Source organism: Branchiostoma belcheri, unplaced genomic scaffold (genome assembly GCF_001625305.1).
Source record: "Branchiostoma belcheri isolate BF01 breed outbred unplaced genomic scaffold, Haploidv18h27 scaffold86, whole genome shotgun sequence".
Lineage (NCBI taxonomy): Eukaryota > Metazoa > Chordata > Leptocardii > Amphioxiformes > Branchiostomatidae > Branchiostoma > Branchiostoma belcheri.
This window is the reverse complement of record NW_017804531.1, coordinates 1,245,468-1,259,844: the sequence shown is the minus strand read 5'-3', so window position 1 is coordinate 1,259,844 and position 14,377 is coordinate 1,245,468. Positions and strand designations below refer to the sequence as shown.

Genomic DNA, 14,377 nt, shown 5'->3' with positions numbered 1-14,377 from the left:
GTGGGGGGGGGGGGAATTTAGCGTAGGGGGTCAAAATTATAGCGTAGGGGGCCCCTACGCTATTTCGCCCTAGCTAGAACCCTGTAACACTTGTCTCATGCATTGTTGTTTATCACTAATATCAGGTGATGCGGTTCGCTCGGTTCTCTCCAGTCTTCCCTCTGGCAGACCTGACCGGATTCCGCCCCCCTCCCGACCTCTACCGACAGTTTGTGGCCTGGACGGAGCTGGTCGCCGCGCCAATACTCGTTTTCTTCGGCGGAACCCTCGGAACGGTCGCAAACGTGATCCTTTTTGGGGTGATGCTCGGAGGTGTCTCTACGCACATGACCTTAGGTGACCCAGTAGCGCTGTACGCACAGGAACTGGGGTTGTTGGTTGTTCTCGGGTGCCTGTTTGTTCTACGGAGGGTCGAGGCTTCCAAAGAAGCGAAAGAGAAGGAACAGTGAGAGTGACTATCACTTCTGCCAGATATATACAAGTCTTCCTGTGGTAACATTGGGCTTTGGCAACCAACCTTCAACAAAGCAGTCAGAGAGAGCAGTCTTCACCACATCTAGCAAACTGGAACTTCTGTGCACTAAGACAAGCCAAAAGCAATTATACTTCACTCCCTTGGGGTGAAGATACATGAAAAAGCTATAGCTAGTATCTAGCTTTACTTTGTTGGGTTCTGATTTCTGTGATGCTCGGAGGAGTGTCCACGCACATGACCCTAGGTGACCCGGTAGCGCTGTATGCACAGGAACTGGGTTTGCTGGTCGTTCTTGGATGTCTGTTTGTTCTACGGAGGGTCGAGGCTTCCAAAGAAGCTAAAGAGAAGGAACAGTGATATCTGCTAGATAGTAACTGACTTTTGAAATAAAGACTATAACCAGCAACATTAGCCAGTCTGTACACTTGTCAAACTCTGCCTGCTTCAGAAATGGACTGTGAACATCTGACTTTGCTGGTTGTCCTCAAGAGAACACCAGTTGCAACGGAAATTATCCCATAGTATAACATGTACAGTAACATGCATGAATAGATGCACCATTTTGTACGGCAAACACTGTAAAGTTACAACTAAAGAGACACTTTGAATGATCTATTTATGACAGTGCTGTGCCAAAATTTTCAGCAGAAGTCCATAGCTAATGTTGATATCAGAAAATCTTTGCCAAACAATTGAAAACAAATATTACATATACTGTACCTTTAAATCAGTGCTAAAAGTCTCCACACTGTTCAACATCATACTATCTGGTGAGAGTAGTTTATATTGAAGGGAGTATTGTACTAGCATCATTGTCATGAGGCTAGAATACTTCACCAGAAGACTTTGCTCATGTACTATGTAGTGGAATAGTTTATCGATTTGTGTTTAATTACTAATGGTAATCATTAGATGGTAGCTAAGTCAAAAGATGAATAACAATACTAGTACTTAGATGTGTAATTTAGTTTAACTTATAAGGAACCTTATGTATTAGTTAAGCATTGTACTAATTCTACTAATGAAATGTTGCAATCAATAACAAAACTAAAGACATATTTTTACTGAAATAAATTTTTCTAACCATAATTGTATGTCTCTTTTTTCATTACCCTTGCAAAGAATGCTTTGTTTTTAGTTTCTGGGTGTCAACTTGTATATAGTCTGGTGGCTAAGTGACCCTGCCTCTGGACCAAGAGGTTGGGAGTTCGAATCCCGGGTGTTGTCGCTCACCTGACATGCACACTACTGTAAAGGGTCAGAGTGCCTATTTTCTATATGGTAAAAAAATTACAGCAGTATTCATCACAACCAATCTGTTAGATCAAATATTTTGGCTTTTAATAAGTTTTATTTTTGTGCACAGTGTCAACAGGTGCCTTCTCTATTATGTACAAATCCTTGCTCTTGTCAGCACTATTGGAGAAAAATTACCGGTACACCTAGTATACTTTACTTAGTAACAACAATGCTATACAGAAGCTACTTAGCCAGGAATTGTAGCGGGACACGAGGGCTACAAAAATAGGCCATCTGAGTGTACCTTGATGTTAACTTGTGATGTGACGTAATTTTGATATGTTCTGTTGTAGCTATACAGTTACAGAATAGGTGTGTCAAAAATGTAAGTTGCCAACTACAGTAGTACTGGTTTGGTAGATCAGAGAATGTTTACAATTTGATTTGTCATGGAAGACATCAGTTTTTTGGGTGCACCTCTTTTTCAATACGTTGGCAGAACATACTGCGCCTGTGCAAAACGTGTCATGTATTGTGAATACATGTAAGGTTGCATTCGCGTATTTAATGATGACATTGCATCTATAGTTTTCAAATCTGCAATTCTGATGCAATGTTGACCAAACAGAAAATGTGAAAAATCTGGGTTTCGTGCAGGTGCAGTACGTTCTGCTAACATGCTGTCACTACCTAATAAAGGATCATCATCAGAATTCTGCCATGCAGAAATATGCCTATCAAACTGGTCGAGAAAGGTGATATAATTTGGCAACAAACAGATAGAGTTAGATTTATCTGCCTTAAAATTTCTTTGACACTTGCAAGTAAAGCATACATTAATTTATTTTACACATCATTTGGTGGCAGAGAGGCACAGTGAAAGCTGAGAAAGGTAAAACCACAACATTTCAAGATTAACAGTAAACACATGCATGTACACATGCGACAGGGCACACAAGGTACCGTAACATGTTCCTGTAGTATACTGGAGTTTTCTTACATAACCAAGTTCTTCTTCCATGACAACATTTAGTAGTCATATTTGGATGAGGTGAGAAGAATTTGGCTATGCTGTAATTGTGTAGTGCAGGTAGACTTGGTAGAACAGTTCACATGACAGAAAGTCCAGATTTTGATAGTTTTTTACATGTTTAAAAAGTTTTCTGTTGTTTTTTCTGGACAAGCTCAGTTAAAGGTCTCAAGTAGTTGTCAAAAGGATGGTCTTTAAGGTTCCATACAAGTTGGTGTGTCTACCTGAGTCATTTCTTTTTTCCTACAAAAGGCCAAACATGTCCCAACATCTTTTTCTACAATGTACAGGTATTGAAATTTGTATGTCTTTTCAAGAGTCCACTAACTCTTCTATTCTGTGTGTTCTAGAACTGTTTCAAAATGTTTTCTGCGTAGACAAATTCTAACCTTTATAAAACCATGTTGAAAAAGTGGATCAAAGATAGTAAAATGTCATGATCCAGTTGAAATCTACACTTTGATAATGACAATGTGTTACTTGAGTAGGAATGTTGTATTAAGTAACTGATTAAGTAACTCTAAATAAACTGAGCCATATCTTCTATACATCTGTATTGACTAAGCAAAAGACTTGATGTCATTTAAATGCTGTTGTTCAAAGTTTGAAGAGAAGTGGTGAGCCACAGCAACTACAAATTGGTTGCTAGCTGCAGGTGGTACATTTGTATGTGACCTTTCAGTTACAGTTGTTGAATCACAAGGTTTTGGGTTCGAATCCCACCAATTTCCCAATTTTTATTGGCCTTCAGCTAGGAACATCCTCTGGGATTGGGATCGCAAAGAGGAGGTCCCATGTTTGAGGATAGCTACACCTCGTGCATCTTATACATAACAATCATACTTATCAACAAGGGTTCCGAGCAGCAAACTATATACTCTTTTACTGGACCAACTCCCCTGGCATGTTACATGTCCTCTGTCTATTTGGCCAATTTCTACTCTTTCCAGCCGCTTCTGAAGCCTGGTAGAGGCTAATACATGAGTCCATCCCAGTGTGAATGGGTGAAACTGAACATACAAAACTGTTGTGATATGCATATGCCAGCATGCAACCAAACAGATATGTATGTAGTAAAAAAAAGGTGGATTCTAAAACAAGGATTGGATTGAGAAGTACATTACTATTGACATTGAGATATTCCAGCTACCCTGCCCCCCCCCCTACTTATTTCTATAATACCCCCTTTTCCCCCTAGATCACAAAAAAGTCCTGATATTGCACAGTAGTGTCACGTCACTCTTCTTTATGCTTGACGTTTTCAACAGTTTCTGGCGTTCCTGTTTCGAGATCGTCCTCTCCTTTCGTTCGGTCCGTTTCCGCGGAACATCCCAGCGGTTCCCCGAATCGTATCTTCTGCCCCGGTTTGACCTTGAAGGAGAATGTCCTTGGGGCCTCGAAGATTATGACAATGGAGGATCCGAGGTTGAACTCTCCAAAGATTTCGCCTTTCTTCACGGCCACTCCTGCTCCCTGGGTTTCGTTGAAGAAAACCCGGTCGTAGAAAAGACCACCTTTCCACTTCCCCGGCAAGTTGGTGTGCAACTCCTGAAAATAAACCGACGGAAACATTTCAAGTCAGTAAAAACTGTATGCAGTTTGTGATGATATTATGTTTCCCAACTGTTACTACATGGATATAACATCTTCTAAGTTAACCATAATTCTGCTAGGTCACATATATCTGCCAACTGAAGAAAATGTGTCTAAAGAGATCTCCAATGCATCATCCCACAGTAAAATGCACTCCTACATATCTACACTGTGCATACCTGAGGATGTTGCACTAGCTATAGATCTCTCAAACATACTGTTTTTAAAAGTGGTGGATATATGTGACCCAGCAAATGATGCAGGTTTGGTAAAGGTGGGGTGTTATAAATGTAGTATTCAAGTATGCATGGTATTGAAAGGCAGAACCCATCCCTTCATCCCTTTCCTTCCACTGCCTTTCACCTCCCCAACCAAAGTCAGGGTGGAGTGATGAAAGTCATGTAACATGCCTTTCCCAGGGACACAACATCTTGCCAGGAATGCTACAAATCGAACCTGTGATCTCTCAATCTCAATATATTGATTAAACTCAAACTCACACTGTCAATATATACATTCTGATAGATCTCACACGCTCGTTATAATTAACTAACATTAATTATCTATACTCACACTGTCCATGTACATCCTGATAGAACCCACGTTGGTCGCCCCAACAGCTGACATAGAGAAGAACCCCTGGTCCCATCGTCCTGACATCACAACTTGCTCGTTATAATTAATTAACAAAGATTAATTAATTAATTATCCGTACTCACACTGTCCATGTACATCCTGATAGACCCCACGTTGGTCGCCCCAACAGCTGACATAGAGAAGAACCCCTGGTCCCATCGTCCTGACATCACCACTCGCTCGTTATAATTAAACAGGCCCTGGATACACCTGACAAGTCCTGGGTTCACCGAGAAAAGCTCACCTGTAGGGATAAAGAACAACAACAGTCATTTCTCAACAAGCCAATCAGAGATGGCAGACAGTATTCTGAATGCTTGGGATGGAAAAAAATGATAAAGCAAGGAAAGTCTTCAGAGACCGATAGTTGCTAACAACAACAAAAGCTTGTCGTTAGTACAGGTTTGACTGTACTTAGAATTTTTCAGTTGCTGAGTTTGTATTTTCAAGGACTCCAGAAAGGGCAGTGACATACTGTATCACTAATGGAGATCTAGCTGTATCTGTGTCTGTATAGCCGGTAGATCCCTCGCTGCCCTTAAGTGTAACACACCAGCTTCGCAGGCACACAGTGTGGTGGCAGCTGGCTATATCACACCGAACGACTTGTTAGTAAATGTTAGACGTTGACCTAGCCTTTGCACATCGAACTACAAGCCATCTAGTGATGATGCCCCAATCTAAACACAAACAAACAACTGACCAGGAAAATGCCTCCTGTGCAGAACCTCCCATTCTGCGGGAGAGTGGAACCTGTGGTAGTCCCCGGGTGCCAGGTACACCGTACAATGGTACAGTTCATTCTCTGAACAACCTGTTACACCCAACCTTAACACATCTAACTGCAAGCATTGTTTGAAGCTATCTAGTGATGATGCTCCTGTCAATCTACACAAAACAAACTAACAAACTTTCCTGAAAGATCATCTCTGTTGGTAGTTAGATGATTGTTTAATGTTAAAACTTTTGATTGTTCTCACCTAGATCTTTTGACCAGTCACTCTGGTCTTCCTCAGTAGACTGACCCTGTGTGACTTGTCATGTGGCTAGGTAAGCAAGGTGAGAACCATTCTTTGTGTTGGATCAACTGTTACAGTTTTAACTTTGAAAAAAAAAAACTGACCAGGAAAATGTCTCCTGTGCAGAACCTCCCACTCCGCGGGAGAGTGGAACCTGTGATAGTCCCCGGGTGCCAGGTACACCGTACAATGGTACAGTTCATTCTCCTCCGGGTTCTCTAGCAACATCTGCTGATAGTTCTCATCGTCCTGAGGTTTGCTGTTGTTCGTAGCCTGCTTGGACAGCCACCAGTTGTTGTTGGTCCGTCCCAGGAATGTCTGGAGGGAGTAGGTCACCCCCTTCACCTGCTCCAACATGTTGTGTTCCACCTTGCCGAAGTGCAGGACCGTACCATCTGCTGGGCTCACCTAGGGGGGTTGGGAAGAAGTTCATACTCAACAGTTTCCAGCAAAAGACAGCCAAATGTTACTAGCGATAGACGAATTGTCATCTTCAAGCATGTACAAGTGTATATATACCTTCAGAAATGGACAGTGAGAAGTGGCCTAGGAAGATCGCCACACTGGACGTGGAAGGCCAAAACCCACAGGGTCGTCCAAGGAAGAGATGGATTGCCAACGTAAGGGAGGACTTTCACCACCTTAACCTACATAACGTTAACCCACAGTATAGAGACAGATGGCGGGCTGCCATCAAGCCTCAGCATCATAGTGCAAGCATGTCTAAGCTTTAACTGTCAGGAGACAGGGAACAACTAACGTTAAACCGGATTGTGAGTGAGAGAGGATACATGTACATGTACATTCATGTTATGTGTAATGTATGTTTTCCCACTGTAAAGCAGTGCAAGCAAGATGGGCCATCCTGGGTAAATAAAACAGAATACAAATAAACAAACAAACAAAGAACAGTCGCACATGTACAGTACCCACCAGACTGTGTTCCTGGTCGATGGTTCGTACGGAGGGCTTGAGCTGCCGTCGGAAGAACTCGTTCAGATTGCTGTAGTGGGTCAGGTCCTCGATGGCCGCCTCTTGGAGGTTACAGTCAAACAGCCAGATGTATAACCTATAGGCAGACAAAATATCATCAGTAAACAAAGACAGCATACAAAGACCTAACCAAATACAAATAACTACAGCATACAATGTATGAGATAATGTATATAGTAGTGTGGATACATTCCTCAAGCTAACCAACATCTTGCACACACAGTCGTCCCTCAGTAAAACATCTGGAGCCGTACAGTTCCCTTTTAGAACTTTTATTTAGCCTGTCACACGAATAAATGTATGGAAGATAGAAACCAGGCTACTGGTGAGACCCATCTCATATTAACCAAATGGTGATTTACATCATCACCCTGACGGAGACCACGCTATTCATTGTCTTGTGTATCAGGCAATGAAAAGGTATGTCACTAGTCGACCACCTACCTACATGTACTGTACATGTATCTACCTACATGTACCTCTATGCCACCTTATAATTACCTGAAGAGCACCCTCTGACCCTCATACTTTGTGGACATTCACAACTATCACGTCATATCATATCATAATATCTCCTGAGTCCTGACTGAATGTATAATATATAGAAGATTATCATTAAGAATTACCTGAAGAGCTGACCTGTCATCCAGGCATACTATACTATATCATATTTGATTTATAATATTTCCTGATTGTGTAATGTTATATAGCAGAAGACTTACCTGAAGAGCGGACCTCTCATCCAGACGGGGAGCTGGGCCTTGTGGATGTGACCCCACAGCCGGGACAACAGTCGCAGGGGGAGCTTCCTGTAGATTTGCACCTAAAACAACAATAACAACATCATTATCATCTTTGATTGTCAGTGTCTTCCAGTTTTTTGTTAGTCGCTGTCCTTCGTGTATGTGCCCCCTCTTATCCATCTCTAGAAGGTCCTGCTCAATAACACGGCCACAGGGGGACCTTTCTGTAGATTTGCACCTGGAACAAAAAAAAAACAATTAAGGCAATAAGAGATGGCAAACTTCACCCCATCTTACTCATACTGTTTTGCACCTGGGAGCTCAGCTCCCTGTATATTTGCACCTGCAACAGCAACAGTAACAAGGCAATCAAAGATGGCAGACTTCACACCCTCTCACCTAAAGTGTTCTGCCCCAGACTGCCGGAGCTGAGACAAAATGCCAACCCTGAAATTTTGTCCACTTTGCAAGGAAAATTACTACCAACTTGGAACACTATAGACAACAGCAAAATGTCAGGTAAAACTGTATTAAGCTTTAGCGTGGTTTAATACCAGACCTATTTTAGCTCCCAAGTCTTTATCCTCTCAAAGACTCAAGAGCCAAAATAGGTCTGGTAACCAGGCTATAGCTAATTAAGCTTTGCACAGTGAGTTAAAACATGGCTGCTGCAGATACATGTAAATGATGATCATCAGTTGGCAACAGGTCTGGTATAATGTAGACACCTCTCATAATCAGTCCCACCCACACAGTTATACATCATATTAACAGCCTCTTTGGAAAACTACAGGTATTGCACTTAGTGTAACATCTACTTCACACCTTTGACGTCTTAATGGGTTTTGTTCCTTGGTTCTTGCAAGGAGCTTAAGCTGGTTGGTTCTTGGGAAGTGGCTGAAGAAAGAATAGCATACAAATGTAACAGTGGGGGATTTATAGGCACTACCAACTGATCCTCTGAGGGGTCTATACCTTTTAGCCAAATCGTTAGAGCGGCGGCATGTGGATTGGTGCCCGGGTTTGGTTGTGGGTTTGAATTAAGTGAGTTAATTTCAAATGCTTGGTAGTACAATGTACACAAATCTCAGCTTTGGACTAAAATCTTTACCATCACCAACCTCTGGAAAAAACAGAAGAAAAACCTCTAAAAGTTAGTAAACTACAAAATTAAGCTACATTTATTTTGAGTTAAGTGAGTCAATCTCACATGGTTGGCAGAAAATATACAAAATCTCAGCTTTGAACTGAAATTATCACAATCTACGTCGATGAAGGTTAGACATCCGGGTAATAAGATACGCCAAAAAACAGTTTCTCAAGCAACTGTATATGATTTTGGAAAATCACCATCTACCTCAGTCTGTAAGAAAGGAAACCCTCTTTGTTCAATAATAATGTAAAAACAATACCATGTGACAGAACACTGACACCTGCTCCATTATCCACCACAGATCAATACCGATCAATAACTGATCAATAACTGATGAGTGTAACACAATACACACCTGGATCACTTCGGTCTCATATAGATTGTTATCTAGACTAAAGTACAATAAAAAACTGAAAGCTATAAAGAAACAAAAAGCAACTAGAAAGGTAACATTTGCAAGGCAAATGGCCACCATAATGTTTACCTTTGCATATGGTCTGCTCTGTTAATTCTTACTCAAGCACATTCACATATATGATGACAGGAGTCTAAATCCCTCCTACTATAAAATTGCAACATGATGTAACCCAACACCAGTTACCATGGTGACAGACATCTGGTTAAGGTTTAATATATTGACCTTATTTGTTTAGACAAGAGGAGGAAGAAGAAACAGAGCAAAAACGAAGGTTCTGCGAAGGTTAACATAAAAAACAGTCATTTTCATTTCTCAAAATTCATTTTTCAACGACTGTGCTATAATGATGGTGCACACACAGTTTATTTTGCCATGCCTACCTTTAAATCCGTCTATGTCACCAGTGCCAAGATTTTGTCAAGAATTATACCTGCATGAGAGTATCACTCTCAATCGAGTGGCAATTAAATTCACACCAGTCGATGGAACTTGTCAATACTTGAAGCTGAACTAGCCGTAACCTCTGCAAATTCTCCTCCAATAACAGACTTTCTCTATAAATTACATGTACATTTACCGGTAATAATGTACAGTTAATTACAAACATGCCCCAGGCATATTTCATATCTTTAATAAACAAGAATTAAGGCTTCAACACGAAGGGATTTTCTGTGCCTTTCAACATTTAGACCTGAACATAATGATATTCCTCACTCCAGACCCAATGAATAAAATATTTTCAAAGTGCTCTCAAATCTCGATGAATCATTTTCCCCAGACACACGTTCAAACGTGCATTTTGTCCTACAAGCATAGATAAGGCTACATTTACATGACCTTTCAGTTGAGTATCAACACATTATCTGTATTACAATGTAATGTATTGCTAATACACGTGACACCCTTTTTCTCTCAATCTAAAATGTCTAAATCAGGGTATAATTTCATCTATTTTCAAATTCGCAGTACAGCAGAAATTACTGAACCAGAAATATATCTTTGTTAAAAGGAAACATTGTGGTATACCAGAGAGACCAACCCAAGTTATATGATTGCAATTGTCAGATTTGATGCACTATAATACACAATTGTCACCCTTTTCTCTCAATCTAAAATGTCTAAATCAGGGTATAATTTCATCTACTTTGAAATTTGCAGTTTACCAAAAATTACTGAACCAGACAAATATCTGAGAGAGGAGTTAACATTGTCTACATGTAACTGAGACATCAACCCACATTACTAGTATATGATTGCAATTTTCAGATTCAATGCACTATAATACACGTGACACCCTTTTTCTCTCAATCTAAAATGTCAAAATCTGGGTGTAATTTCATCTATTTTCAAATTCGCAGTATAGCAGAAATTACTGAACCAGAAATACCTGTGAATATTTGTAAGAGGAGTTAACATTATTGTCTACCTGAGAAATCAACCCATATTATATCATTGCAATTGTCAAATTCAGTGCACTATAATACACGTGACACCCTTTTCTCTCAATCTAAAATGTCTAAATCAGGGTATAATTTCATCTATTTTGAAATTCGCAGTATACCAGAAATTACTGAACCAGAAAAATATTTGAGAGAGGAGTTAACATTGTCTTCATGTAGCTGAGACACCCACATTATATGATTGCAATTTTCAGATTCAGATGCATGTGACACCCTTTTTCTCTCAATCTAAAATGTCAAAATCTGGGTGTAATTTCATCTATTTTCAAATTCGCAGTATAGCAGAAATAACTGAACCAGAAATACCTGTGAATATTTTGTGAGAGGAGTAACCATTGTCTACCTGAGACACTAACCCACATTATATGATTGCAATTTTCAGATTTAGTGCTCTATAATACACGTGACACCCTTTTTCTCTCAATCTAAAATGTCAAAATCTGGGTATAATTTCATCTATTTTGAAATTCGCAGTACAGCAGATATTACTGAACCAGAAATATAGCTTTGTTAAAAGGAAACATTGTGGTATACCAGAGAGACCAACCCACGTTATATGATTGCAATTTTCAGATTCAGTGCACTATAATACACGTGACACCCTTTTTCTCTCAATCTAAAATGTCTAAATCAGGGTATAATTTCATCTATTTTGATTTGAAATTCGCAGTATAGCAGAAATTACTAAACCAAATATACCTGTAAATATTTGAGAGGTGTTTATTACATTGTCTACCAACCCACATTATATGATTGCAATTTTCAGATTCAGTGCACTATAATATAATACAACAATAGCAGACATTTTGAATGGTGTCAGCAGTTTGGAATATGCATGAATAATAACTTAATACTACGCCTCGACGCAGACAGCCACAAAATGAGCAAAAACGGTGCATAAAACACGCATCAATTATGTCAACATTTCCTGATGAAACGTACTATTGATGATACATGTTTATAATATAACACAAGCAGGTAAAGGTTTGGGATTTAGGTCACAGGATCGGGAGGCAGGTTACATGTAGAAAAGCACCCACCCGTAGTCTTCCCAGTGCAAGGGGCCATGTAACAAACATAACTCGTGGCTCCTCCCAGGTCACAAGCAAAATCTCCCCGCGCCGCGGTCCCTTCGAGTTCTCGTTCCGCACCGGCGTTCCATCGTTAGCTAACGATCATTCCGCTCTTCCGTCGAACGACATCACCATCGGAGGCCGGGTACCGGCAGGACGGACACTTCCATTATGGAAAACCGGGACGTACCAAAGGAGGCAGACACGGGGGTGGCAAGAGCAAAAAGCATCTACGCTCTTCATTATGCGTATATCTAACGTTCTCACAATTTGCATCAGAGCTTTAAAATTAGGGCCAATAATGCATTTCTTGTTCATATAAGTTGTGATGCAGCAATATTTCTGTAGATGGATTGATATGAACAAAACTGAACATCCCTGGAAATTTCCACATCAGTTGCACTCTTCCATATTCCCACCATTCCAAGCACTCAAGGGACCCTCTTCAATTTCTCCAATGCTACAATTATATCCATCATATACATGCCAATGTGACCACAGGTCAAGGGAGGGGGGGGATATTTGGAACGAATTGTCTGCTTTTGTACTGTGTGACCGAAAACCTCAGGCCCTTTGTTTATTGTGCTGGAACAATGGATGATATTTTTATGTAGGAAATGTTCACTTTAGAAGCAGTGTACAGTAGACCGATCCCAGCCGGCTTAAACTGGCAGTCATGAGTGAATGAGAGAGCTGTACATATGTGAGTGGATGCATGTCCAGCAATTTCTTTTTGTTTGTTTTAAAATTCAATAGATTATTGATGAAGGTGCACCATAGGATCTTTTTTACCAATTTTCTAGATGCTTTAGTCTCAACATACAATTAATGCATGAATAACAAAAATTATGCTAAATCCTACTGAAAATAATGCTGCTAATCGACATGGCATTTTCTAAGCAATAAATGCAAAAGCTAAAAGCGAAAAGAATGCTGTAAATGCCTGCTGCTGATAATGGTAGTAATGACTATGGAAAGTGTAAAATTGTACCTATGGGAATTCTCAATGAGAGGACTCAGAACAACTGCACTTTTATGGCTTCTATACTGCTCTTCCTGGTAATGTCAATTTTGAATTTACCATATGATAATGAAATATAATTTAATTTTGCCTCTATTTGTATTAGTTATTAAATATATTAGATAAATACGTGTATAATGATAAACAAGTAAGAATTGACCCTGGACAACACTTTGATGTAACAAGGACAAATATGAGAATTGAGTGACAAGCTATTGTTTCACAGCTAAGAAAAGTCAACAAGGATTTTGGAACTGTAAACATAACACAAAACAGAAGCAGACTTGATCCAACTTGTAAATGGCAACAAATAACTCAATATTTTGTGGTGAATAAGTTTCATATTATAAAGGAAGAAATTTGATTTATTTCATAGCAGTATAATTCCATAGTATATACAGAAATATACAGTACAGTGGTATAAACGTTGATACATATAGATCAACCAAGGTTGTGATTTTAATATATAAACCTCTATCGATCAACATATCCCGGGAATTACTACTAAAGTTTATCAAAAGATATTTGAAAACACATATTAGTTGTACCTTCTTGAACTGCTTTCTTCCCTTCCCACCATTTCTTCTCTTCCTGGTCGCTCGCAGTGCGCCAAACTCCCCCAGCCTGAGAAGGCCAGGCTTCAGGACCAGTTCATTCCCCACCACGGCAGTTCTCATGATCAACCTCCCTGCCCTGCCTGTCTTACCCAGCAGTCGGCAACTCAGGGACCGCGTCTTACCGAGGTACCGACCAAGGACACTCGGCATTTTCTTAAGAAAACCAAACTTTGAGGAACTGGAAAAACTAAAAGCAGGGTGGCTCTGGCCTCTAGCTCTAAACACAAAAGATTGCCTCAGCCAGGTTCTGAAAACCTCAGTCACTGCACTGTCCACTTCCTGTCCCTGAGTCAGCTGGCACTTTCTTACGAAAAGCAAATTCAAAGGAACTAAAAACTACTAGTAAAAGCAGTACGGCTCTGGCCTCTAGGTCTCAACACAAACTGACAAAAATGTCTGGTTCTGAAAATCTCTGTAAAAAGTCACTGCAAAGTCCACTTCCTGTCCCTGAGTCAGCTGACATATATAAAGTAAACTTTCAGGAACTAAAAACTAAAAGCAGAGTGGCTCTGGCCTCTAGGTCTAAACACGAAAGAATGCCCCAGGTTCTGAAAATTTCAGTTACTGAAGAAAGTCAACTTCCTGTCCTTGAGTCAGCTGGCACTGCCTTAACAAGACAAACTTTCACACTCACAGCTTCAGAAACCTCTGGCCTCTAGCCTCTAGGTCTAAACATGAAAGAAATGCCCAAGCTTCTAAAAATCTCAGTCACTGCAGAAAGTGACTGAGGTCTACTTCCTGTCCCTGAGTCAGCTGACTGCAGTTGTGCATGATGTAACATCTGACTGTGTTTACTTTAATTGGTGGGGAAGTCTAGCGGTACTGGTAAACACGATGATGTCATCACACGGTGAATCACACAGTTAGCCAGAAATGGCACCTGGTTCTATTCTTGGAAGCAGGACTG

General features: G+C 40.3%; 2 protein-coding genes across 2 annotated transcripts in view; one reads left to right on the top strand and one right to left on the bottom strand.

Annotated features, from left to right (window-relative positions):
• The window catches only part of LOC109487141 (transmembrane protein 35B-like), a 1,669-nt gene extending 1,099 nt beyond the window's left edge, over window positions 1–570 (top strand). The window contains exon 2 of the mRNA XM_019791112.1: window positions 126–570. Within this exon, the coding sequence (XP_019646671.1) occupies window positions 126–449 (324 nt within the window). The 3' untranslated portion in view covers window positions 450–570. The remainder of the gene's footprint in view (window positions 1–125) is intronic.
• Window positions 571–2,988: 2,418 nt separating this feature from the next.
• On the bottom strand, window positions 2,989–14,176 carry LOC109487194 (phosphatidylserine decarboxylase proenzyme, mitochondrial-like). Its single transcript, XM_019791174.1, has 7 exons — window positions 13,726–14,176; window positions 13,402–13,679; window positions 7,708–7,808; window positions 6,926–7,061; window positions 6,097–6,400; window positions 5,057–5,217; window positions 2,989–4,292 (listed from the first exon to the last, which is right to left on the bottom strand). The coding sequence occupies exons 2-7, from the start codon at window positions 13,618–13,620 to the stop codon at window positions 3,981–3,983; spliced, it is 1,233 nt and encodes a 410-aa protein (XP_019646733.1). The 5' UTR covers window positions 13,621–13,679; window positions 13,726–14,176; the 3' UTR covers window positions 2,989–3,980.
• Between the last annotated feature and the right edge of the window lie 201 nt (window positions 14,177–14,377).

Bases quoted from the DNA above. Each gene is read 5' to 3' on its own strand.
- LOC109487194 (XM_019791174.1), bottom strand. From the start codon at position 13,620: ATGCCGAGTGTCCTTGGTCGGTACCTCGGTAAGACGCGGTCCCTGAGT. The intron at 7,062-7,707 runs GTAAGTCTTCTG...GTCTGCCTATAG, and splicing joins ATGAGAGGTCCGCTCTTCAG to GTTATACATCTGGCTGTTTG. The intron at 4,293-5,056 runs GTGAGTACGGAT...GTTTATTTTCAG, and splicing joins TCAGGATGTACATGGACAGT to GAGTTGCACACCAACTTGCC.